The 27009-nt window shown below is 45.3% G+C and overlaps 1 protein-coding gene across 1 annotated transcript in view; it reads left to right on the forward strand.

Annotated features, from left to right (window-relative positions):
- Nucleotides 1–27009, forward strand: part of EEPD1 (endonuclease/exonuclease/phosphatase family domain containing 1) — a 67294-nt gene that overhangs the window by 15727 nt on the left and 24558 nt on the right. The window contains exon 2 of the mRNA XM_009464426.2: nucleotides 21706–21757. Coding sequence (XP_009462701.1) covers nucleotides 21706–21757 — 52 coding nt within the window. The remainder of the gene's footprint in view (nucleotides 1–21705; nucleotides 21758–27009) is intronic.

Here is a 27009-nt window from a genome sequence, read left to right on the forward strand (position 1 = left end):
CAAGGCGGAGGGCGGCTATATGGCGTGACGGTGGTACGAGCACTCGGCTCTACGGCGCGCTAGCGAGGATGCTTAGCTAGCCGGGCTGGCTCATGGTGGTGCTCCATTTATCTGCTTGCTGGCCTGCCGTCAAGGAGCACAAATGTTCAGTGCGGCAGGGCTCCTGGGTTTCAGCAGCAAGAAACGACGCCTCCCTCTCGACCCTGCTTGCAGTCACTTGGGGGGTGATTTGCTGCTGGTTTGCTGTTTCTGTCTGTGTGCAGGTAGCCAGGGGAAATAAAAGCAGGTTAATGGGACAGGGGGGAGGATGCTTTCTACTGAACCGGCCTTTTTTCTTCCCAAACCCAGGTACAAGGAGAGAGAGAGAACAAGGTAATGAATATCTATTCAAATGTCTTTACAAGGACACCTTTCAGTGCAGGGATTTGACCTTGGAGATTTGGATTGCATCATTTCTAAGATGGTGGCCTTGAGGGCAACCCACCTGACACCTGAAGGTGCTACTCCGGAAGACTCTGCGCAGCTCTGGAGGCACTCACAGGCCTAAGGAGACACAGCAAATAAAGGACAAAAAGGAAATTTATTCCAGCTGAGTTATTTCACCTTTTCCTGCCTTCTAGCAGGTCAGGAGCTCAGGTGAAGTGAGAACTTCTCCCGGTACACCTGGCTGTGCTGCTGTTTGCTCTGCTGCCCCTTCTGATGTTATTAGCCGCAGGTGTTTGGAGTGCTAAAGGAGTTGATTTGAGGAGAGGGAAGCTGCGGTAGAATTAAAGCTGTGGTCTGAGGCACGCAGAGATGTGCTAGAGGAGCTCGTACGCACAGTTTGATAGTTTGGTTTTTCTTCAGGATGCCTCCTTCTAATTACGAGAACCTGTAAACAGCTTTACCTATGAGTACCAGCCAGCTCAACTGGGATTCCTAAATCGATGGTGTATAGATGTAGGAGTCCCCTTTGCAGGGCTGGACCCTAACCTTCCAAGTATCGCCTGTTCTGAATGTTCAAAAATCATGAAGATCGTCTCTAAAAACAAGAACAGGATTAATTCAGAGCTACACTTACAAATTTTGCAGACTGTTGTGATCTGTAACCTCACACCTTTTGCATTCATTCCTCACAGCCGTGCCCTGTGGAAAAGGCTGCGTTCTGCCCTGAGAAAGGAAAGCTGAAACGGGAGGTGGGTAGGATGCTTCACAGCCAGGTCCCACGTTGATATGCAAGATCTGCCGTTGTCCGCTGTGAGCTCTGAGGCACGTCCTGGTCTGACTTGAAGGGCACGGCAGTTGCTGCACCTCCTCCAGCTAACCCACATCCCTTTCGCCTCTCGCATCCTGTAGACGCGATGGGTGTTTCCCTTCTTGAAAGAGCGTTTCGGCGCGTTATTGTGTTTTGGGATGGGGGTGGGGGCGAGAGAAAAGCAAAAGCCTGACGCCCTGGCTCTGCTGTCTTAGGACATCAGATGGTTTGCCTGCCACGTGAGAGATTTCTTCAGCGCGGAGCTGGCAGTGAGGTGCTTTGTGGCAGCGTTGACTAATTCGTGATAGCAGTGTTTTCCTGCCAGGGAGGGTTTGATCCCAACAAAGTGTTGGCTCATCTCGTGGTGTTACCCAGCCCCCTTTGCACGCTGTCTTTGCATCTGCGCAGGCACGTGTCACCCCTGTTTACTCATCAGAAGAGGTTGTCCCCCCGGCTCCGGCTCCCTTGCTGTGTGCCAGGACAACACGCATTTATTTGGGTGTTCTATGACTGAGCAGAAATGCCACCATCGTTACCGTGTATGCACGTGGATAGTGGCTTCTTACAAGGCTGGAAAAAAGCCGAGTTGTCTTTTTCTTTCATGAAGTAGCAACTGGTATTAAATAACCTGAGTTTCTTTGCGTAGGCAGAAGGTACGCAACTTACTGCTAAATGGCCTGTGTGTGCCCGCTCCTCCTGCGTGGTCTGCCAGGCTCCATGTTGGTGGGAGGGCGGGAGGTTTTGTAGTGATCCTCACTCTGCTCTTTGGGGCTATGGGAAAAGAGGACCCTGCCATCCAGCCCAGGGCCTCCCTTTGCAGTGAAGGGGGGAGCATCTCTGCTGAGGATCTGCTCCAGTGACTGCTCAGCCTCTTTGTCTGTCTGTCCTGACTATTAAATTGTGCTTCAGCCCTAACAGTACAGTTTTTGCCTGAACTATTCGTGCTTTTCTCTGAAGAGAAGGAAATTCTCCTTCCTGCTCCTTTCTTCTACCCTGCTTTTCTAGGAAAGCTATCCTTAGCGTTTTTCTGTGTGGTTGTGTCATGAGGTGTTACGTGTGTTGTCATCTCCTCCCCATGCTCTCCTAAAAGAGGAAGGGGTGACTGCCGCCACTTCTTGTTTGTAGCCTTCCCTCCCCGAGCGTACCGCTTCCCTCCCCTCCTGCGTCGCTGCGCGGTCATTCGCACAAGCGGCACTGCCCCAGGTGGGACCACCCAGGCCCACACGTGGCTGGGGAGCTCACCTTCACGGCCTCACTGAGCACCCTGGAGACTTGATAACAGATTGACTTTGCTCTCTGGTGTCACCCAGAGACCCGTCATACTCCTCCACTCCATTAGGACTCCCTTTTTCTTTCCTTGAGCTCATTCCCTTGAGGATGGTGCTGCTTCATATTGACCTTATTCTGAATGAGATGCCAAATTGCAATCTTGTGCTTAGCTTTTTTTTTTTTTTCCTCTCAGTGAAGTGCTGGTGAATGCTGCTGTACTTGATTTTTTTTTTTTTCTTTTCCCCATCATCTGTGACATGGCTCATCTTTTCCTGAGTATTGGGGTTTGAGCCATTGGGGAGGCTTTATTGTCTTGTACATATATGCCATAGTAATCATTTGGATCATATTTGATGGCTTAAACTAGTGAAAGATTGGTGAGCATCCAAGGGGCCGTAGGCAGGTCTGTTGTAGGACAAAGTTGGTGCCATGTTCTGGAAGCCCCAGGTGCCTGGTTGCCACCATGCTGGGAGAGCAGCCAGGCGGCTGGGAGGACTGACATCTGAGATGCCGCTCCATGGACTCCCCTTCCTCAGGAGAAGGTGAGGAGGCTTTCCTTCTTGCTGGATATCCTGACCACCTAGATTGCAAACCAAAATCAGTCCCATCAGAGGAATGAATGTGTTGCCGTGTCTGTGAGCGTCAGTACGCTTACACGTGCTGCACAGCTGCGTAAAACCGCTCTGCTTAGCCAAGGCGAATGGCGAGCGGAATTGGTCGTTGGCTCAGAAAGGAGAATGGGCTTGGAAGCAGAGGCCTTGAGTGTAGTCATGGAGGAATAAACAAGAAAACAAATGAAATCACCTTTTTGGTGCATATGGTCTGTGAAGAAACGCTAGAGTTATCCCCTGTTAGAAGTCCACTAAACCCTATTAACCTTTCTTACACTGCTAGGACTTGCATAACGTCAGGAACTTTTTTTTCCTCCCCTTACACTAGCACAGAGGCTGTGGCTGTGTGGTGGGTGCTATTTTTCTTTCCTCTATAAAGCAAAAAAGACATGTTTTTTTGCCTAACCAAGAGAGATAAGAGAACTTCCTCTTATTAAACCCTGTGGCAATGCAATCCCAACCACATAATATCCGACTGAATTTAAGCACGTGGAGACATCTGCCTTTGGCAATTTTTATTTTTATCAGAGAGAGAGAGACTCAGTGTTTCTCCTCTTTAAACCTGAATCCTAGTAACCCCGAAGACGTCTGGCTGGATCCCTGCCTGCGCAGGGTTACTTCAGTTCAGGGAGTTCACGCTCCCCGCAGCTCGCAGCAGCCTGCATCCCTCGCAGGCAAAGCACCTTACATCTTTGCCCTACACACGCTGTGTAGCACAAATAAGAAGATGGTGAGAATCACGTGTTTAATAAAAATCTCCTTTTCATGGCTCTTTAAAGGTTTTTAAAAGATTTTTTTTTTTTTTTTTTTTAAATCCCCAACAGGCTCACAGCTTTTTAAAATCAGAAGGATTTGGGGTTTTGCTTTCAAGTTTACCTGTATCCTCTCTAAAGGAAGACCTTTGGCAACAGAGCTGACACAACACAGTCATGTTTTATTGTCCCCTGTTATGCATCTGGTGAAGCAGATATGACAAGTCCTCCTTGCTTTAGACCTTAAACCTTGCTTTAGAGCTTAGTGGATACTAGCAGGCTGGTTAAAGAAAATTCCTCCATAGACTCAGCCCTCTGCAATTTATGTAATGGTCATTTCTATAACTTTCTATAGTACCTGGTTACGTACCTGTGTGCTGGCTGTATTCTGTGACAGTGGTGGCATCTGTGTTTAATGAGAGCTGTCTAATGAAATTAATGTCCCTTTCCATCCTCCCAGCCTGTGTGATTCCTTAGGTGCTCTGCTTTTGGTTTGAATTTTTTTTTTTTTTTTTTTTTTTTTTTTAAATAGCATATGGCTTTTTAAGACTAAGCTGTAGCTGTTCAGTATTTGGGTATTTATTTGTCGTGCTTTGAGAAAGAGGCAGCCTGAAACTTCTATTTGATCAAGTCTTGCTGAGAAGACGACTGTGATGCTTCCCGTTGCTGTCCTGCGCTTTTAAACTAGCGCTGGTCATCCACCAGGTTTTACCCCTGCCTCCACCACCATAATTGATCCTCCACAAACCAGCACTTGCAAATTGTAATCAGAATTATAGCTAGGAACTATTTGGCCAAATTAAAAAAAAAGGGGGGGGCTACTCTCAAAATTAGAGCAGTGATCCAAATCGCAAAGAGTAAATGCTGAGGTAATGAATAATGCATTAACGCTTTACTTAAATCTGAAGTAGGAGCCATGTACACTACATAATTAGCACTTATATAATGCATATGCTTTCATGCACTGTAAAATGTCTAAATGAGCGATTAAAAAGTGAGGTGGTCTAAGAGAGCAAAGCTATGGCCTGGGACTGTAGCCACCATGGCTCTGTCCCATCTCTATCTCGGATGTGGTGTCGGACAAGTGTCATCACTTCTCTGCAGCTTCAGGCGTATTCTCGTCGCCGCTTAAGAAGCACCTGTTTCTGAGATCCTCCCACTAGCTGCTTGTTACTCTTTCTCAGCACCCAGAGCTGACCAGATTAATCTGGGAGCTTCTTGTCTGCCAAGTAAGTTGGCTTCACTTAAAGAGCTGCTGAATGCAGCTTGCTGAATGGGAGCGGTGACTGCTCAAACCACTTTATCCGCAGTTGCAAGAGAAAGCCAGACTATGCCCTGGCTGTACGTGTTGGGCGCAGTGCCGCTTGCCACCTTTGTAAAGCATGTGGAGGTCCACAGGGAACAGTGTATGAAGACCCCAACTTTAAAATACACAGGCAGGGGAGCTGCTGCGTGGTGGGGACGTGGTGTGGGGAGAGGTCCACCAGGTGGTCACCTCTGGTGCCTGGTCAGTGCTGCTGCCCGTCAGGGGAGATGGAGCTCTGCCAGGCAGCCGTCTTGGGAGGGGGAATGCGGCCGGCATGGTTGTGGTGCTGGCGCTGGAAGCAGGGTGCCTGGGCAGTGCTGCTGTGTTTCAGCGTGGTGCTGCTCCGCCTGATGAGGTCCAGCCACACCGCGTGATTCCTTATCAGATCGGAGCACTTAGAGACTGATGCTGTGGTGTATTTCTCTCTTTTTTTTTTTTTTTTTTTTTTTTTTTTTGTATTCTGACAAATGCAGCGGTTGTATTTGTTATAAATAAGTGGGAATGTCACGACTTGCTCCTGTGGACAGTAGTCAGCTGCAGGGAAGCATTTACTATGTGTCCTGTTGTACACAGGCTTTTTTGCAGTCATGAATTGAAAGGTGGTTAATCCGCCTTTGTAACAGCACCCATTACTGCTAGCGGCATAACCTTCTGTGTAAGTTCCCATACGACACTCTTGATCTGAAACTTGTTATTCCACAATTTAAAATTTTCAGTGATATCTTCCATGATATAAACTTCAGATTTCTCCTCTTCTGTAGAAGAAATAGGTCATTTTAATGACATTCCTTAACTGATGAGGTTCATTCTGATCTCAAAGTCATGAGATACTAGAACAAAAAGGCTACTTTGATAAGTGAATGTAAAATAACTCAACTGTGCTATTTTCTAAGTACATATTAGAAAAAGGGGAAAACCTTCTGCTGTGCTTGCTTCAAGGGAGTTGTTAACATGGCACTTTAATAAGTCCATTCCAGAAAATGCCGTGCTGGTTAGGCACTCAGCAGAATCACAGAATGATTGGGGTTGGAAGGGACCTCTGGAGATCATCTAGTCCAACACCCCTGCTAAAGCAGGTTCACCTAGAGCAGGTCGCACAGGATCGCATCCAGGTGGGTTTTGAATATCTCCAGAGAAGGAGATTCTACAGCCTCTCTGGGCAGCCTGTTCCAGTGCTCTGTCACCCTCAAAGTAAAGAAGTTTTTCCACGTATTCAGGTGGAACTTCCCGTGTTTCAGTTTGTGCCCATTTCCCCTTATCCTGTCGCTGGGCACTACTGAAAAGAGTCTGGCCCCATCCTCCTGACACTGACCCTTAAGATATTTGTAAGCATTGATAAGATCCCTGCTCAGTCTCCTCTTCTGCAGGCTAAACAGACCCAGCTCTCTCAGCCTTTCCTCATAAGAGCGATGCTCCAGTCCCCTGATCATCTTCATAGTCCTCCACTGGACTCTCCAGTAGTTCCTTGTCTTTCTTGAACTGGGGAGCCCAGAACTGGACACAGTACTCCAGATGTGGCCTCACCAGGGCAGAGTAGAGGGGGAGGATAACCTCCCTCGGCCTGCTGGCCACACTGTTCCTAATGCACCCCAGGATACCATTGGCCTTTTTGGCTGCAAGGGCACATTGCTGGCTCATGGTTAACTTCTTGTCCACCAGGACTCCAAGGTCCTTCTCTGCAGAGCTGCCTTCCAGCAGGTCAACCCCTAACCTGTACTGGTGCATGGGGTTATTACTCCCTAGGTGCAGGACCCTAACTTGCCTATGTTGAACTTCATTAGGTTCCTCTCCGCCCAACGCTCTAGCCTGTCCAGGCCTTGCTGAATGGCAGCACAGCCTTCTGGTGTATCAGCCACTCCTCCCAGTTTTGTATCATCAGCAAACTTGCTGAGGGTACACTCTGACCCTTCATCCAGGTCATTGATGAATAAGTTGAACAAGACTGGACCCAGTGCTGACCCCTGGGAAACACCGCTAGCTACAGGCCTCCAACTAGACTCTGTGCCGCTGATCACAACCCTCTGAGCTCTGCCATTCAGCCAGTTCTCAATCCATCTCACTGTCCACTCATCCAACCCATACTTTCTGAGCTTACCTCTGAGGATGTTATGGGAGACAGTGTCAAAAGCCTTGCTGAAGTCAAGGTAAACAACATCCACTGCTCTCCCCTCATCTACCCAGCCAGTCATGCCATCATAGAAGGCTATCAGATTGGTCAAGCATGATTTCCCCTTGGTGAATCCATGTTGACTACTCCTGATAACCTTCTTTTCCTCTACATGCTTAGAGATGACATCCAGGATGAGCTGTTCCATCACCTTTCCAGGGATGGAGGTGAGGCTGATTGGCCTGTAGTTTCCTGGGTCTTCCTTCTTGCCCTTTCTGAAGATTGGAGTGACATTGGCTTTCCTCCAGTCCTCAGGCATCTCTTCTGTTCTCCATGACCTTTCAAAGATGATGGAGAGTGGCTTAGCAATAACATCTGCCAGCTCCCTCAGTACTCGTGGGTGCATCCCGTCAGGGCCCATGGATTTGTGGGTGTTGAGTTTGCCTAAATGATCTCTAACCTGATCCTCCTCGACCAAGGGAAAGTCTTCCTTTCTCCAGACTTTCTCTCCTACCTCCAAGGTCTGGGATTCCTGAGGGCCGGCCTGAGCAGTAAAGACTGAGGCAAAGAAGGCATTCAGTAACTCTGCCTTTTCTGTATCCTCCATCACCAGGGCACCCACCTCATTCAGCAGTGGGCCGACATTTTCCCTAGTCTTCCTTTTGCTACTGATGTACTTGAAGAAGCACTTCTTGTTGTCCTTGACATCCCTTGCCAGATTTAATTCCAGGTGGACCTTAGCCTTCCTCACCACATCCCTGCATACTCTGACAACGTAGAGTTGAAGCTCAAATAAACTATTAGTCTTTATTTGAAGAAGTCTTCACTTTATTTGTAGTCTTTGAAGTCTTTACTTTATTTGTAGTCTTTGAAGTCTTTACTTTATTTGAAGTCTTTGAAGTCTTTACTTTATTTGAAGCTCAAATAAAGTATTAGTCGCCCCCCTGCCTTCCCCATTCCTGAGGTGTGACTGACACGGTTTCATAGTGGGTGAGACATCCCTTCTGTAGTGTCTTTTGGTCAAAAGTTTCACAATGGTGTGTAATCTTCCATGAAGAGCAGCTTCAATCTTGACAGCAGCTTGCAGCTCAGAAAGCTTGGGAAGCGCCAAGTGAGACAATTATATGGACATATGGACAGTGGTGACATCCCGTTATGTGAGATGAGAGTGGGGGGAAAAGCAGAGCAGCTGTTTGGCTTCTTTACTATGTGTCTTGCTCTGTCTTCTGAAGAACTTGGCACAAGCCATTGTTGGGGTGGGAAAAAGTTACTTGACCCATCTGTCTAGTGAGATAAACCTATTCCTGTGTCAACAAAGACCATTGTGGTAGTATGTATTTGCTACACAGGGTAATTATACTTTATGGTGGGTAATAAGTTGTAATGCACTGTAACAGTACGTAATTTGGCGGAGTGGCTGCCATGGCAGATGGTAGCCCTTCAGTCCAGAAGATCCTGGAGAAACTCAGCTTGGTCAACAGAAGCCTTATGAAGTTCAACAAGTATCCTACCACTGCAGGTAAAATAATTCCTTGCTTTAGTACAAGTGGGCAATTGGCTGCATTGGGATCTTCAGAACAGATGCTAGAAGAAGCTTCCTTGCTCAGACGCTGGTGAAGCACTGGAAGAAGTTATCTTGAGGCCATGGAGTCTTAGTGTTTTGGAGGTTTTCAAGACTCAGCTGGGTGAAGCCACAGCTGACCTCATGATAGTCCCGTGTTGAGGGGGTTGTTGCATCAGACAGTATCTTTTGACCAACGTTTCTGCGTTTGTGGTTCTGTAGTGCTCTTGGAGACAGATACCCGGGGTCTGGTTGATGAAGGATTCTTCTCTTTACTACACACAGTCTCTAGGAATTTTCTGGGATGCAGTGGAAAAAGCGAATGGTAGCAGGCTGTAGTCTCTGTTCTGCTATACGTCTATGTTGCATTCTTTCTTTCTGAGTGGTCTGTCCCTTCTGCTTAGTATAGCTGTGCTGGAAAACTCGGCCAGCAAACAGAGCAGAGGCTGGTTCGAGGACAGCAGTTGGCTGGGAGAGTGCCGACTCAGCCAGTTTTTCTGACTTTCAGAATTGAGGAAGGATTACATTCTCTCCCGGATTAGAGTTGCAGCTATGTGATGCATCCCCTGGAGGTTTAAATCAAAACCTTTCCGCGTTACTCTGATACTCAGAGCAAAGGCTATATGAGGTTGTGTTTTTTGGCTAACTGGAGGCTTAAGCTTCATGTAGCCCCTATCACACTTCAAAGTTGTTATTAAAGTAAAAAACAACTGGAATGATAGAAAGACTGTCTGGTCTGCTATTTGGTTTAAAGTTATATAAATGGTACTCCAAATGCCCCCATAAGCTAAATTCCCTATTCTAAGGCAGTATCATGTGATGTTGTAGATGAAGCTGGTAGGATACTTTTGTAATTAGCTCTTGGAAAGGAGACTTTTAACTTCTTACACTTACACGATGGGTGGTTTTCTTACCTGATTTGTGTTTTCTGTGGGCTCTTGAAGATGCGACCTCAGTATTGGCTGACTGTTATTTTCTGACTCCAATATTCTTTGCATTTCTGGTGACCTAGGACAGTAGCATCAGCATAAACAAAATTCTTTATGGCTTGACATCAGTTCCACTTGTGAGTAGCCTTACTCAGTTGTCTTCAGTGGTGTTCCTGATAGTTAAAGGCTTGGGTGCATGCATGATGAAGGACCGCCATCGTCACTGGTATGCAAAACTCAGGTTTTCTGCCTCTGCTCCCTCTGGCCTGCTTCTTTTCACAGTTTTCTGTTTCTTTACTTCACATTTTGGAATGTGCAATTGACCTCAGTTTTAGGAGGATGGATGGATGTTCATATTCATTCAAAGCTTGGGTGCCAAATTGTTCTGTTTTCTGTAATCTTTAGTGGGCTAGCCAAGTGATAGTTTTGACGAAGTCTCATCTACTGTGGCCTTTCCTTCACCATATGGTAGAGATGCTATAAAGAGAACGACCCAGTTGTTGGCAGTGGATCCTGTCACCATTCCTGTTTGTGGTGCAGTAGGTGACTGTGCTGACTGACATGCTCAGCTCTGTTGACGTGCAAACTTGATAATGTTAGGCTAGGCCTGCGCTGGAGACTTTTGCCGGAGTAGTAATGCAGGAATGTTATCTTGTCAAACCCCTCTTTTTTTTCCCCCTCATGGTGAGAAGGCCTCAGTCACCTTGGCAAAGTCTTTTCTTCGTCCTTTGATGCCTGCCCCTTGCTCTTGCAGGGCACTGCAGCATCAAGGTCTTGTCACCAGCTTCCTGAGCTCCACTCTAGAAGCATGGTTGGGCTGGCTTTTAGCCACGCAGTGGGAAGTCCTTAAAACATACGGGCTGTCTGCTAATACAGTTTCTGCTTTATTCTCTACCTGTTGTAATGATGTGCTTCATTGTATCCTTTCTGTTGAAATGTCTTTGAATTTGTAAGACAACGTAAGCTGCTCGTGAAAGAGCGGTAAAGTACACTTGACCAAAGCACCGGTTTTGATTTCTGTAGTGCTCTTTTCCCCTTGTTGCGCTGCCTCTCCTCAGCGATTTCATAGCATCTCTACAAGCACTGCTTGTGTATGTTCTCCTAGTTTAATTATTTTAAAAATTTCGGCCTCCTCCACCGTTTAAACAATTCCACTTTGGCATGAAGTCTTCTGCAGAAGATGCTCATACGAAATGCACAATTGCAGTGGCGCTCCGCCAGCCTCTTCAAAACAGGAGCCAACTTCTGAGGGTCAATCTCTTTGTTAAGAGCATACTATAAAAGACTTTGAAGTTCTGTATCCAGATTCAGCCAGGAAGCTTCAATACTCTTTGCATAATGCCAGGCTAAATTTTACTGGCCCTCAGATGCCACCAGCTGATCGTGGTTCTCCTGCCACCAAACTGCAGCTTTGTTCTTGGGCCTGTATTTAACAAAATGAACTGGCTCCCACTGTATTCCTTTGTAAGGTTTTTAACTGGGCAAACCCATTTCTCTGAGAGGAGGATGTGCATGTAGGACAAGGTAATATTGCATTAAGTTTCTGAGAACGAATAAGAGGACATGAGAAGCTTTCATGTAAGAGCTTGATAGCTTATGGTTCACATACCTGATGGAGAAAGGGGATGCAAACTATTTCAAATTGCATTTTATTGCTTCCCAAGTTCAAGTCTGTTTTGCAGGGACACAGAGGTAAATTCTTCAAGTAGAGTCCCTATTAATTGCTTCACATCCCAAGCCCCCATAATTTTTTTGGCAGCTTTGTTCTTCATGGCAGAACGATAGCGCGGTGGTGTGCCCTTTCCCAAACATGTCCATTTGATTTAATTAAGGACTACTCAGTTTTTCCACTGCTGCAGTAGGGCAGGGTTGGATCGGAGAAGGTGCCGTTTGTGGAACTAAGAAGCTCTACCCCAGCAGGGAATGATTCAGAAAATCCGGAAAAAGAGCCAAATGCCAGAGACCACTATAACATAATGCCTATATTTGGAAGCCCTAAGTCACCTTTGATTTTTATGAGCTTCTAAATTTTTGTTTTCAGTCTTAGTCTCCTCCCTTGTTGGACAGATTTGAATAATTCAGTGCAAGTTAAATAACTTGCCCATGTCCAGTTTTAATGACTCAGAAGAAATCAATGTTGCTGCAAACACAACACTCTCTGTAAGCCTCTCTCTTCTTGCAGAATTATAAGGAAACAGGCATCCTTTGAAAAATTAAAAAATAAAAAAACCCTAAGACTGTGAACATTATACAGAGCATTTTCCCTAGTTTCAAAACGGCTGGAAATAAAGTGAACCAGTTTAAAGGGAGACATTATTACTCTTAGATAAATATAGTAAGAAATGCAATATGGAAGAAGAAGAATACATTTTATCACTATGTAAATGAAACTAAAAACCACCTCTCCTGTTTTTTAATATGAGCAACTGGTTTTGGTTTGCTGTCTGTCAGAAGTGAGTTGAAACAACTTATGTGGTTTTTGTGAGTAAATATAACTGTCATCAGATTATCCCCCCTGCCCCCCCATCCCCTTGCAGTAGTATTCTCTTCTGCTGCCTGAATTATCACGTAGTGAAGGCTTTGGCACAGGAGTAATCAGTGAAGGAGTAGGTGGAAGTAGTGACAGAGAAGCCTCCTGGATTGTCACCCCGAGGTTTGAATGATGTTGGAAGTTAAGCTGCATTGCCACTGTCTGTACCTGGTCCCCCTTAGTAGATATATGCAGACAAGATTGCTGCATTCAATATAATTTAATATAGGTATTTGATTTGCTTGTTCTTTATTCATTAGACTACTACTCTGTAATCGTTATGTTACTGGCAGTCTCAGGCCTTCCGTGGTTTTATCTCATGCATTTGGGAATTTGGGGGTTATTTTCAGCTGCCTAGTCTATTTTAAACTCTCTTTTAAAATATTAAAAAAAATATCAACAAATAATGAGTTAGAACAGATTGATCCTTTTGAGCCATTTGTCTAATTAACCTTTGCCTCTCAGGAATCAGCTTTGGTTCTATTCAGTCAAGTGCAATGTATCTCAGCCCTTAATAACCAGCATTTCTTCTGAGAACCTTGGAAGTCTTCCATGAAGCTTACTTTTCTAACTGCTGCCACTCACTTGGCATTGCACCAGTTTGCAGAGAGCGAGCTGCGAGCTGGAGAAGGGTAGGAAAGAAGAGGAGGAGGACGGCAAAAGAAAGGGCCACAGGATGGCCTATAGCTTAGCAAACAAAGTGTTTCTAGAAAGTGCAGTTATCTCTGGGCTCGTGTCTTCAGTACTCTGCACCCCAAATTGAGATGGGATAGCAAATCTGTATGAACATGATAATGACTGAAAAGAGAGTACATGCACCCAAAAGGATGCTCCTTCTGCACTTCCTCTCATTTAAAAGTTTGAGGGAATCTTCAGAAAGGGACACTTTATGCAAGTGGAAATGAGTAAACGATGTCCAATCTCCTTCCCCCTTACCTGAAAAAGGAAAGAATTAGGCCTGAGATGTGATCCTCTATGTGGAGGAGGAGGTAAATAGGATGTTTCACTCCAGCTCTTAATTCTCTCTATGATAGAAACCCCCAGATTTTGCAGAAGTGTCGTGTTGAGCATCAGTGCCTCACAGCTCAGGAGACACCTTTTCTGGGTAGATGGACAAGAGAAGAATGATCTTTCTTTAAAGTCACAGAGAGTCTGGGAGTTTTGAGCAGCTCCTCTCTTAACTTCGCTGTGCATGACCTGCTCTGCTTACTGATGTTGGAAATGTCCATATGCACAGCAGCATGGATTTCATCCCTTTGGAAACAGCTTGGAATGGGTGTTCCCAAGGAGGAGGTCAAGCAGGCTTCCAGGTCTCATTATACGTGGGCATTCATGCTTTCTGCTAGTGGTTGTGGTTTGGTGGGTCATTTGGTGAGCAAGTCTTACTCCCTTCCAGAGTGCCAGGAAGAAGTTTGCTGTTCTTGCAACCTCCCTTTTTGCAGCCCTGCATTGGGAATACACAGAGTCCAGGGTTTATGGATCATCGTTCTGTTCCTGCAATGATATAGCTGTGCTGAAACCACAGCATCAGTTAAACATAAATCAGACCCTCGATGCAAAGTTCATAGGTCCTGCAAAATGATGGCTTTGCCGAAGATGTAGGAAAGAGAAGAGCAAGGAGAGAACTGTGTGTGCGAGAGGATTGAGAGAGCAGCCCTGGACCCAGGGAACCGCTGAAATGGAAAAAGAAAGGAGTGAACTATTTCAGTTGCCTCCTGCCTGTTAGCTTGGGTAATGCTGCTGCTTCCCCCCTTCAACTCTCAGTAGTAACCATCCGTAATTCATGTTTTCCCCCTTTTAGTTCCATTACAGTTTCCTTTCTCCCCATGACAAATACTCCAATCACTCACATAATGTAACAGGATCCGTGAATGCAAACATCGGGGGAACAGTGTCTGTCCGGGCTGCGCTACACCGCCAATTTGCTTGATGGATTTCAGTTTCTCTGCTCCTTCCATTTACTCCTGGTTCCCTTCCCAGCTGCGGAGCCTTCATCTGCTTTTTGGTTTCAAACCATTCTGCAGGCAAATTGATGATGGCTAGACATCGAAGAACAGCTGCTTTCATCCGAATTAGGAAACTGCAAAAAAGTGGCCCTAAATAAATTTACGTTATATATAAATAATAAATATACATATATATGTGTGTGTATATATATAAAATAATAAATATACATATATATTAAAATATGTTTATAAAATTATATATAAAATTTATAATAGCTATTTAATATATAATATAGGTATACATAATGTATATATACATAGTATGCTATAATATATATATAGAGAGATATATATAAAGTAAGTATAAATATATATATATATTTTAAAAGAAATGCAGCTCCCTGGTTTTATCCTAATTTCTGCTTACTGTAGATGTATTTTTCCTGAGAACCTACCAAATCATTTTGTCGTGTCATTAGCTGGCAGCTAGTCCCACAGCAATATGGCATGGTATTCCCATCCAAGCCTGTCAGCTTACTTTATAAGCTCTCCAGTGGCTTCCAGCAGCCGTTAAGACGTGGCGGTGGACGCGATTTTTCCTTCCATTTAAGGAGTGATTGAGAAGACGCAGATGCTTTTAGTGAAAGAGGAGAAACTGATTTTATTTCCTTGTCATACTTTGTAGGGATAGATGGAGGAAGTTTATGAGGCTGAAAGTCATTAAGCATGCTTTTTTTCTTTCTTCCGTCTGCTTTTGTTTTTAGTGGGGTTTGAGTGAACAAGGGCTTGGGGGGGAAAGACAACTTTGTAAATGGGATATGCCAGTAAAAATGAGATGGTTTTTCACAGTGCATGCATCGATGAATGTCTTAAAGGTTAATCCTTCACTGTAGAGGCTTCCCGTTTAGGTCACCCATTGCCCCGGTCGGTGTGGGCAGCCCCAAGGAGGGAGCAGCACAGATGGCTCTGCAGCCCCCCAGGGCTGGAGCTCAAGTTGGTGCTCAGAGACTTGCTCCTCGGTCATCTCACCGTGTTAAGCGTAGTCTGCCGTCCTGTGGGTGGGAGCCCGCCATTCTTTCACCTGCTTTTGTACAAGGTAATCATTGCCGGGGTGGGCAGAGTCACGAAACCAAGCCTTGGGTCTCGTTAGATGTTAGCAGCAAGGGACAACTCCAAATATGTCAGCAGCAGCTCTATATTTAAACCAACCAACCAACCAAAAAAAAAACCTCAGCTCCCCAAAAAAACCCACCCTAAGTACCCCCCTAACCCCCACCCCAGTTGCTTAAGCAGCACGATATACGTTTTTCTGTGTTTGTCACTTTTGGCTATTATCTTTCCTCACCCTCCATGTAGTTCCCCGAGCAGCACGTGCTTGATGCCTAAGCTTCTGCCTGCACTTAAAACAATTAGAAAACAGTTAATCATAGCCCTTAATGTCAGACTGTCGACAGCTGGCTGCAGTGGGGACGTGCCACAGCCCTCACAGTGAACACGTGCCTGCAATGGCCACTTCCCCATCTTTACTCTCCCTGGCATCTGGCAAACGCTGAAGGAGAACCGGGGGCTGCGGGCTGTGATGTGAATGGCGATGAAACGGAGCATGCCCTTGCGGCAGGGGAGCTGGGGACTGAGGTCAGGTGTGGGGAGAGTGGGCGGATGATAGGGAGCGCTCCCTCCTAGGTACCAGGGGCCAGTAGCACAGCTCAGCTACTTTTCTTTTTTTTTTTTTTTTTTTTCCCAGCTCTCACGTTTCATGCCCATCTTGTAGAGCAGAACTGATTTATGAGTGAGGTCAGTTTGTGTAGATAGGCAAATAAAATTTTAGCATACAAATTTGATGACTCAAGGGGTCTCGTCCTCTTCTTTTGTGTTAATTAACCCTAATGTGAGTTGGAGGGAGTTCTGTTACGTGCATCCATGCTATACTCTTGGATATGGAAGTCATCCATAAAACTTCACCATGGGCTGTAACATGGCTATGGTGTCTTATCTCAAGAATAAAGGAGAAGAGTTTACGGACCAAAAAGGAGGGAGGAGGGAATGATTTAATGATGCTCAAAGTAACAGTTTGAGCTTGAGTGGGTTTTGCACAGGCTATTTATAATAATGTCTGTGAGTCTAGCCGAAGCGTGATTTGGTACAGCTGTATGCTGAAGAAGGAGCCAGAAAACTAAGTCAAATGGCATGTCTTCATGTTGTCAACGTTAGTCAGGCTTATGCACTGACTAATAGAAAGCATGAGGCTTTTGGAAAAACTCAGGCCCCAAGCAAAGGTGTATAAGCTTGCGAAGCAAATTGAGACCAGTCCTCAGTTCACGTTGCTGCTCGGTGACAAACCTGGGTCGGTGAAGACTGGCAGTGAGCCACAGGCTGTACCGACCCGCAGGCAGGAGACAGGCAGCGCTGGCTGGCTGGGGAGCTCTGCTCTTGCAGGCTGAGGAGGGAGGCTGGCTGCAGGGAGGGAAAAGCAAAGCAGTAGTAAACCTGGCTGTGCTGGCATGCCTGGAGACTCACCGTGCACCAGCTGTTTGTTTGCAAGCTAACAAGGCATGGAGAGCTAAGGCGCAGGCGCCGGCAGTGCCAGCTTCCAGCTGGGGTCTTGCTACTCTACCTTTGCAGCCGCCCTGCATCACGGCACCTAGCAGCTTCTGTAGGATGCCGTCGTGAGGCCAAGCATTTGCTTAAAGGCTTTGCTGACTCTCTGATCACTGAACTTAATGCTTCACATTTTCCTCACTTCCTCCTCCTTCCCTTTTTCTCAAAATTACCAAAATTCACCCTTCAAGCTGGTTTTGGGGGAAGCAGCTTGTCTTCCTCAGGTGAAAACCTCAGGTGCATTCCGCATGGATAGATCTTGGATCTACCTTGTGCCGCAGCTTCTGTCTATCCCATCTGCCTTGCTGCAGAGCCATAGGTTCGCTGGTTTGTAGTTCTTAGGAAGGCCCTGACGTCACCTGTTGCAAGAGCAGATGGGATTTTGTGGGCAATGCGAACTCAAGCTGGGAAGTGAAGCTCAATGCAAATAAAACATGATGATGGCTCATGGTGAATAGGAATGCACCAACCAGCAAGGGACCTATCGGCGAGTTTGCAGTATTGCAAAAGGTTGCTAAAAAGGCTTAAATTATTCCTGGGTACGTGAGATTAGAGAGAGGAACCCAACGCTACGTGGTTTTAAGTAAGAAGACTTACAGGAAAGGATTGCAATGCTACCCTGAGGAGTAGAAATGTGCTGTAGCTATAGGCGTTTGCTCAGCACTGTGACTCATCTGGAAGCCAAAAGGAATTCCCTTAGAGGAGAACGCCATGCGTCACCCACGGCCAAAAAAAGAGGGAGTCGTGTTTCCGTGACAGCACATCATGTTTGCATATTTTTACTGCTGGAAGAGAGTCCTTCATCCTGATCACTGCATGTTTTCAAGTATTTTGAGTGTGCCTGGGGTGCCAGGATATTAATTTCAATAGCTTTTTGTAAATAGATCATGCAAGTAATTGAGTCAGTATTTTTAATATGGTTTCAGATAAAATCAGGGCCATTTTCATCAAGTTGATATAGTTACTTGCAGTACAGATTTATCACCAGTATATTTTAAAGCTGGTAGATTAGAGCAGGTGCACTAGTAACCAAGAGATTCCTTCAGAAAATATGTTTTTCTACAACTTTATTCATGAGTTGGTGAGGTGCAGGTGAGGATGAACGAAATGGCATTGCGGTATATAAACAGAGTACCTAAGTGTCGTATTGTAGACAGCAAGACCTTGGGCTTTGGTAGCTCTTTGCATTTCTGCTTTATTAGAGGTTTTTTCCTCTCAGTTACTGAGCAGCTATATATCCATCTACTCCAAAATCCTTGGTGAACACATAAACTGCAAACAGCATATATAGTTAGGAGCTGCTTTCAGTGCTTGTAGGATTGCTGATGTAGTGCCTAAACAAACAGCCTGATTTCTTTTCAAAGCATCAAACCCCCAAAGCAGCAGCCTTGAAAGAAGCTGGATTTCCAAGCCAACATTACATAAAGTAGCACGTACAAATGTTGCTTGGAATTGCTGGAAGAAATAACAGTAAATAACTGGCTATCAAGAGCAATTTTCGAGGTAGTGGACTGTAATCCAATGGGCAGAGACAGCATCCGTGATGGTGCTTCAAGGAAAGAAGTGTCTTGCAGCTGGTTGTATGAAGACTGATATTTGCATTTGCTGATTCCTTTTGACCCAGAAAAAATACCTGGTGTCACCTGAGGGGAAAAGAGTAAAGTACTGGGCAAACATTGATCTCTGTAAATTTTTAACAGTAGAGGGAAGTCTTTTTCTCACCAAGAGTCAAACCAATGTTGTTGCAAATCATGTAACAACATTGAATTCGGATTTGCTTCTGGCCCTGCTTATGCAGTTATCTCTGCAGAATGTAAACGTTTTGTATGGGTTCTTCGCCTCTGAACAAGAGTACAGCATCCCTGGAAATACAATGAGATAAAGTAAAAAGATTCCTGCTCCCTGCTTTGTTACTTGCTTCTGTGTAACTTGGTATACTTTGTTTTAAATAAAAGCATACCAGCTGAAGGAGATCTTGTGGGGCTTTACTGGTGTAAATGGGAAGGAGGGTAGGTTTGTACAATAAGATGATGATCTCTAATGAAAACAGTACTTGCATTTGGGGCATTCTACGTCTTTCTTCTGCAGCTATTGAGTGTCAGATAATCCACAATTAACGTTCTAGAAATAAATCAGTCAATCGGCAGAAGCATCGGCAGCCTTGATTGATAAATTCTACCTCTTGATGATTAAGTGATTGAAAAGTCTCTGATTTCAAAAGGAAAAAGACAAAAGTAATTTGCATAACAAAACCCACATTGTTGTACAGCTTGCAGAAGGGAATGGCAAAATGTTAGTTTTTACTATGTACACAAGGACTTGAAGCAATCTTTGCAGCAGCCCGGCTGGCTGTGAGCATCCTGGATGCCACCACATGCGTGTTAGACTACCTCCCTCTCACCTGTCCTGTGTTTTCCCGAAGCGCACTGCAATAGAGGTGGGTCATCCAAAACTAAGGGGCGAGCCCTGAATTCAGAGACAGGTCTTGATCGGGGCTGCATTGCTACTGCCTATGTTATTGAACTTTGTTCTCCAAGGTGCATCAGCCTAGGCTCCTTCTGAAGCTCAGGGTTGGACACAACATTGCAGTGTTTTTAAATGGAGGTGCCTTCTTTGCTCGGTGCCCATCCTATCTTAATTTTGCTTGCTGGCTGAATTGCAAGGAAAATTATGTCAAAAAATACCTTGTATTGGCTTTATACTTTCCCTAAGTACCTTCCAGTTCAGCTGAATGCTTGTGTGCAGCCTAGTGTGTTCACCAAATGGCAGCAGAAAATCATGTGTCTCCTGCTGCTGTAGTGGTTGGGCTTTAATGGAATCTCTTTTTCTTTTTCCTGATTATCCCGTTGTTTTCTGAACCATCTCCACTCTCTCTGTCTTAGTAATAATAGCGCCTACAGACTGGAAAGGTATGGTCTGGGGCTATTTTATAACTCATTGGATATAGGCTTTTTATGATGCTTTGAAGACATCTGAAAACTAGAAGTACATTAAAGTGGAAGCACATTCATGTTTAGGGGTTAGGCTGTGAATACTTGTAGTGGAAAGCATTGTAACACAGTAGAAGGACAGGACTAAAGCCATGTTTTGCCAGCTGCTGTTACAGGATGGACGTACATAATTAATGTATAAGATGTCCGTGAACAGTCAAGAATTATGCAACATTGCTCTGAGGTTTTGAAAGGCTAATAGAACTCCTTGAAGTACATGGCAAATTATATCCTTTGGCAGACTTCTACATCAACTATTTGCACAGTCTTGAATATGAGCTTTTAACTATACTGGCTCTTTGCTGTGTCTGTCTACAGAGTCGTGAGAGTCATTTAAACAATATTTATATGCATCATTTGATTCTGACACTGCCACGGAAATGTTTTTGTATCCCTGGGTAAAGGAAATTATCCTCTGGAGTCCAAGGGTAATATATTAAGCTGCTGGTTTTAAGACTGGGTAAGGAAGGTGAGCGGTCGGAGTTGCAATACTGGTCTACTCCATGGGTAAAAAGGCTACCAGCTTTCTGCAAGCCTGACTTGGGGCAGCATAGCGTGACAGCAGCTTCTGCCCCGTGGGAGGACATAGGGGATGATGCCAGGAGAGGTGGGTTGAACTGCCCTGGGGAAGTGAGGTTCCTCTCTCATTTCATTGACCATATAGCGAATCTAAATGTTAGCTTCGATTAGGCACCAAAGCTGTAGAGAGCTAAAGTTTAGGTGGGCTGAATTGTAACCGCGCCATCCTAAAGTAGATGCCTGGCTCCGTAAGTGGATGTGTTGTTGATCCCTTCTGCTCTCTGGCCAAGGCAGCTGCTGTGGACCATTGATGGCGAGTGCCCAGGGATGGGGAGGTGTGAGGTGGGGCCTCACCAGTACTGCATGGAGGGGAAGGATCACCTCCTTCGACCTGCTGGCAATGCTCTGCCAATACTTTTCAGGTTCATACCTGTCCTGTGAGCGCTGCAGCTTGGTGGGGATGCAGCAAGATCTTTTCCTGAAATTCCTTAGCATGGAGAGGATTGGGCTTTTGCACTACATGGGGACCTGTGCAAGTAACTGAAGTTGAAGGAGGATGGATAATTTCTAATTACTCATTAAACTGATTATGAAACTATAGATGTTGTACAAGGTTCTCTTAGATACCTTGATTTAGCTGTGATTTTACCTGTCTTACAGGGCAAAATCCTGCTTGAGTAACTCTCATAATCTTGTTGAAGTGAACAAAATTCAGTGTGCAGGATTTAGGCCCTAGAGGTAAACTTAGAAAAGATTCAGTAGGTGAAGAAATTTGGTTTTGATTAGCAAACGGCACTGCAAGAATAATAATGATGGATTATCTCTCTACACTACTTTCAAACAGTTATGCACATTTCCCTCGTATGTCCCTCAGATTTCTTGAGCTGGGTTGTCTTAGTAACTGTACCTCATATATAATATTGTAAACCCCTGGGAGTGACTGTTGTGGGACTCATAGAAACCTGTTGATACTGAAGAACAAAGCTGACTAAAACCAATAGAAATGTTTAGAGTCTTTCTCTGTGTTAGTCGTTCAGAAGATCCTTCAGTGTTAATTTAGGGTATTAAAAATGTAATGATCAATGCAGTTTCTCTGTAAGGTGAATTCAGATACGCTTATAAGTTGGAAATGAAAGATCTTTTTGGGACAGCTAATTCAAAGCAAACAAAGTAACACTGGTTCTGTCTTGCTTTGGTTTATTATATCCTTAGCACTTTTTTGTATCTGTACCTCTATAGACTCTTTTGTGAAGTAAGATGAAAAGAGAGCTTCAGTTCTGCTGTTGCTTGTGTTCCTGTAATGCTTCCAATGGAGTGATTCATTCTTTTTTTCTCTCTGTTTTTTTCTTACAGTATCAAGCTTTTGGCTGTGCAGGAGCTGGTCGATAGAGAAGCGCTGGAAAAGGTATTTAAAAATATATCTAATACAACTGTCATAATACATTTAAGCTCTTAAAGCCCTCTGTGTTAGTCGGGCTTCCTAACTTTATGGAAAATCATGCAGCATAAAATAGGACATCTTCCTAGCTACATAGTACATGAAGTCAGAGGGGCGACATTTTGTCCAAGTTGACTGCATGCTTTTGGTGTTTTCTGATTTTACAGTGGGCTTGGGGTAAGCAATGCCTCTATTGGCTTTCCTGAAATCAGGTCCTTGCTAGCAGCTAGGATAAGTAGATGATTTGAACCGACACCAATGAATGTCTGAAGCAGCAAGAGTGTCTGAGGAGCCCCTTTTGAACATCCAGCTCAGAGAATGGCAGGAGGGACCTCAGAAACGTGGTTTAATTTAGTGATGAAGGGATTCAAGCAGCTAGCTACTCAACATCAACCCTAACAACACCCGCCGAGTATATGGTGTCTGTTAGCCTGAGCTCTCCTCCTGTCTGCCTTGTGCAGGGATAGGCCTGCCTTTAAGCCTGGCCTTCCAGGGAGCTGAGGGGTGTGCATCCATCAACTGTCCCAGGGATGGTGAGGTTTGCAAACAGCCTGTGCTTGGCTAGGGGGGGAGCAGAGAGGAGGAGCTGTGCAGAGCCGATGGCTTCCTGTGTCCAAGCAGCGTTGTCCTGTTCAGGGGACACATCCCCCTGGTCCAGCGCCTACGACCTCCTGTTGGCTTAGCCAAGGCGCCGGTCCCTCAGCAGCCTGAGACACCACCTGTGGAGCTGCAGCAAAACCAGCCGCCACAAAAGACTGGAGGGTTTGTAAATAAAAAAAACCAGTGTTGCTCTTCACCCAAGGGTATTGCAAACACAGCAGTACCCTATAGATAATTTCTTTCTCAGTGAAGAACCAAATATTGTATTTCTTACTGGTTTATGATTTTGCTGGCCTGGAGGGTAGGACTGGACTCCCAGTGCCCATGCTGGGACTGGTGGGTTCCCTTCACTCTCTGCACACCAGTTCCTTCATCTAGAAGACCAAGGAGCCAGCTGGGAGGCAGCATGGAAAGATGAGAGACTTGGTAGGATTCAAAGAAAACAACTGGATTCAGAGCCCTACTGGGAAAACTACCGCCTTACGGCAGGTGTTGAGCTGCTGCTGACCCAAGCAGCCCCTCTGTACCTATGAGTGACCTGGCAAGGCTCGGGGAGAAAGGGAGAAACCTTCTCCTGCCTCGAGCACATCTTCTCTGTGTGAAGGAGAAGGCCCTGCAGCACTGTGTTAAAGCCAGACAGCCATGGCTACATCTGCTGGGTGCTCTAGAAATACTGGGTAAAATGAAATCCAGCAGCAGCGGGTGCTTCAGCCTTGTGCTTTGCCACTGACTGGAGATGCGTTTCACAGAGGTCCTACGTACAACCCAGTTTGTTCAAGAGGGGCATCTCTTCATTGGCTTTGGTGAACTCAGATTTTGACCCAAAGCGGTGGATTTTGTTAAAAGGCAGTGACAGAGGACTAGGCAGGTGATACTGTAGTTTTTTGCATGCGAAGCAGACACGGTTCTCAACCGCTCATTGTGCAAAACAGGTTAATATTCACAAATTGTTGTTGTTAGCAGCAGTTGGCTTCTCTGGCACCTCACACCCTGTACACTTCTCACCTTTCTGTCAGGCCTGCACCTCCCTTTGGCCCAACACCTCCTAAAACACGGCTTGGCAAGGGCGAGTGACCTCAGCCTGGTGGGAATGGGTGTTGGAGGCATTGTCTGGAGCTCTGCAGGAAGCTCTTCAGAAAGGCTCAGCCTCAGAAAAATGATCTTTCTAAATTAAGCTCTCTGAATATTTGATATCTGCTTTCATACAATGCCAAGCGTAAAGAATTTAAAAGGCCAGTTTAGCCCTCTGGAAAATAACAGGGTGGAATTATGTAAGTTCAAAGAAATTTGCTGTCTTTATTTTTTTAAATACAGGAGGGAAAAAAAAGGAGACTGAAACAAAATCCCTTGTCCTGCCTGCTTGCAGAGTTAGGTTTTGAGAACATGTGCTGAGTTTCGTACTCGTAAATCATTATATATCTGCATTATATTGCAGGAATACAGAATATTATTAAATTATAATATTTTAATATTCATTGCAAGATTGATTTTTCTGGTTTTTGAAGGGAAGTTTTCTTTAAGATAGCCGTGGACATGATAACCTAAAAGTGTTTTTCCTATAGGACACTTTCTAGTCTGTCAGACGGTTTTGAACTTTTGTAACCTTATTATTTCTAAAATTTAATGCTCAACTTTGTTGTTATATATTTTTGATAACTCACATGGAAACTGAGAGTGAGCAGAAGCACACTGGTGAACAGCAGTGCCCCCTGAAAAGACTTACGGGCACACACTAGTGTTCGTGCCGCAGACTAGCTCCATTAAATCAAATCACACTGAAGTTAAGCGCATACGTAGTGACTCTCTTGAGAACCAGGGCCTTGAGACGGTATCAGAAAATTATCTGGCACTGCAAAACACAGTTTACCGTCACCTGTTTGAAACAAGGTGATGGTCTGGGAGGTGAGGCACATGAAGCAGCACGCCGTCGGAGCGGGCTGGGAGAATCTACTTGAACCGTTGGGGTCTTGAGAAGATGGCAACCCCCTGCGGGTACGTCGCGCAAAGCTTTGCCCTTGTGTAGCGGAGCGCTGCCGTGCTTCCAAAGCTGCACATCAGTTATTTACTGATTGCTTACAGCAAAAGGGTTTAATGTCATTCTGCCTATCTTAGATACTTTATTATCTTTAAATGTCTTTCCCACCTTGGCCATTGAAAATAAACTGATCACACTGCGAGAAGCTTTGTGTCATGCAACGACTCTGTTTAATTTCCTAAACCCTGATGTTTTGGCAGATTTGGCCAAAATGACCCTTTAAGCCAAAGATCTACCACACTTGGCTGCATTTATGCCTTGGTTGCCGAGACGGAAGGGATCGTAGAACGATCCGTCTTTTAAATACCTCCAGGGATGGAGACTCAACCACTTCCCTGGGCAGCCTGTTCCAGTGCCTGACCACCCTTTCGGTGAAGAAGTTTTTCCTAAGATCCAACCTAAACCTGCCCTGGTGCAGCTTGAGGCCACCGTCCCCTTGTCTTTGGGAGAAGAGACCGACCCCCATCTTGCTGCAACCGGTGATTGGCTGGGTTTAATTACAGCTTGTCCTGGCTCAGGACAAGCTTGTCTGACCCTTGGGTGCTGCTCATCAGCTGGTTTGTTTCTCTGGGGTGCCACGGGCACCTGTAAGCACTGCAGAAGGTGGGTGCTGCTTGTGGAGCTGGACCCCAGCACCACGCTTGCTGTCATTAAGGGGAACGGAAAAATAATAATTTATCTTGGTGAAACAGGACCAGGTCACATAAGAAAAACAAGAGTCTTTACCTGGAGAAAATTCTGGGTCAGAGAAGGGCTTGTTTGTGTCAGACCCGTTCCAGCACGTACTCCACGTGAACGGTCTCACCAGCAGCTTAAAACTAAGCGCGTGCTTACCTGCATTTTGTGTTACCTTGAACCTTCAAATCCATCTGTTTGCTTCCCCCTGCCTCCTTGCTGAGCTTGCCCTGGCTGCCATGGGATTGTGTTGCTGGTGTGCCTTTGGTTCAGAAGTGCTGCTGTCATTTGCCGGGGGCAGCAATGAACACAGACGGCAAGATGCCTAGGGAAGGCTTGCAGTCGTGACAGCCTTGTCCCCACAAGGGTTCAAGGCCACTCAGGCTTTAGAAAGAAGTATCTCGGGCATGCAGGTTTGTTGGCGCCGCGTCCTGTATGAAGCATCTCTTCCTCTTCCAGAAGCACAGCTCTGGGAGAGGCCCCCAGGGACACACTTGCCCCAGTGTGTTTCTGAGTACTTTACTCGGTCTAATCTTGGGAAGTCCTTAATTGCAGATGAAGCAATTCACTTGGCAAGTGTTAATTGTATTTATTTGGGGAAGGGGAAAAAATAATTCTTCTGAGGAACATGCTGTTTTTATAGTTTAAAAATAAATCTGTTTAAGTAATTAGCAGATTGAACTGCCTAGCCAGGTGACATTTCACATTGGTTGCTGTTTTAGCATTTAAATCCGTAGTCCTTTTCCATAGGCAACAAGTATGCCAAAAAGATTGTTCTCAGTGGTGCTTGATGCCAGTAGGATGTGCAGGAAGAGTCATCCATATTGTAAGAAAAATAAAAATATCCTTTGCATTCTCTCAAATGTTCCCCCCTGTGCCTTTCAGGTGTTAACATGGGCTCCTGAACTCGTTTCTCCTTCAGAGGCAGGTTATTGAGGAAAGTAAAATAATCTGTACAGCAACATTATATTTAGTAACCCCGTGGCAGCTTTTTATAAAGTAAGCCTGCTTTGGGAGCAAGCAACAGTAACCCATTAGTTTCCTATTTGTGTATTAACAAGCGAGTGCATCTGCTGTTACTGGGGATGAGAAAGGACTGTCCATTTGACTCCAAGGACAGAGCAGTTTGTTGGCTCCTCACCTAGGAAATGCAAATTGCATAACTCTGATTCAGCAGTTTGTGAAAGTGCAGAGTTCATCTGCAGTGTGATGCTTGTTCTGCTTGAAGTTGGAAGTGATCTGTCCAGGCTGGCATGAGAGATACACTGGGTGGGCTGAAGCGTGGCAGGAGTTGGGCTGAGAATTGTGAATTTGTTCAGGGATGATGTTCTCGAATTTGATAACTTGCAGCCTGAAAATCAGGATAAGTAACGTAGGTTTCACTATCAAGGTCTGTCTGTGCCAGTGATGGCAAATTTATGCACTGTGAGCTACGTCCAAGAGGTCAGTGAAAAGAATGTGAGAAGAACAAAGTAATTATCAGTAGGCTTACGTTGTCTGTATGGGGATTTTCACCTTCACTGGAGAAGTTTTGGAGGTCACAAATCAACAGGGATTGAAAGTCTTTCACCTGGTGTTCGGAAGTAGAGGTCCTGTAGCTGTGAAGAACAGGATACACTAGCTAGGCACCAGGAGAGGCAGCGACGTCGCTACTAGCCGTCTTAGTACAGGAAGGGACCTCTCCTGTCTGCTGGCCAGACGTGACATGGTCATCCATTGGGCATTCTGCTGGTGTGGACATGAGGAGCTGGGATGATAGAATGAGAAAACTCTGATCAGCCTTCTCCAGATAGAATTTTTTTTTCCCCCCTCATACGAAGAGTTATTTCTCTTTCCTCGAAGAGGACATCTTCATCCTGTTGAATAAAATGGGAAGCTTAGCACTGTACGCAAACAATCCCTAGGATCT

Source organism: Nipponia nippon, unplaced genomic scaffold (genome assembly GCF_047370975.1).
Source record: "Nipponia nippon isolate SJK-2023a ecotype South Korea unplaced genomic scaffold, ASM4737097v1 scaffold_1, whole genome shotgun sequence".
Lineage (NCBI taxonomy): Eukaryota > Metazoa > Chordata > Aves > Pelecaniformes > Threskiornithidae > Nipponia > Nipponia nippon.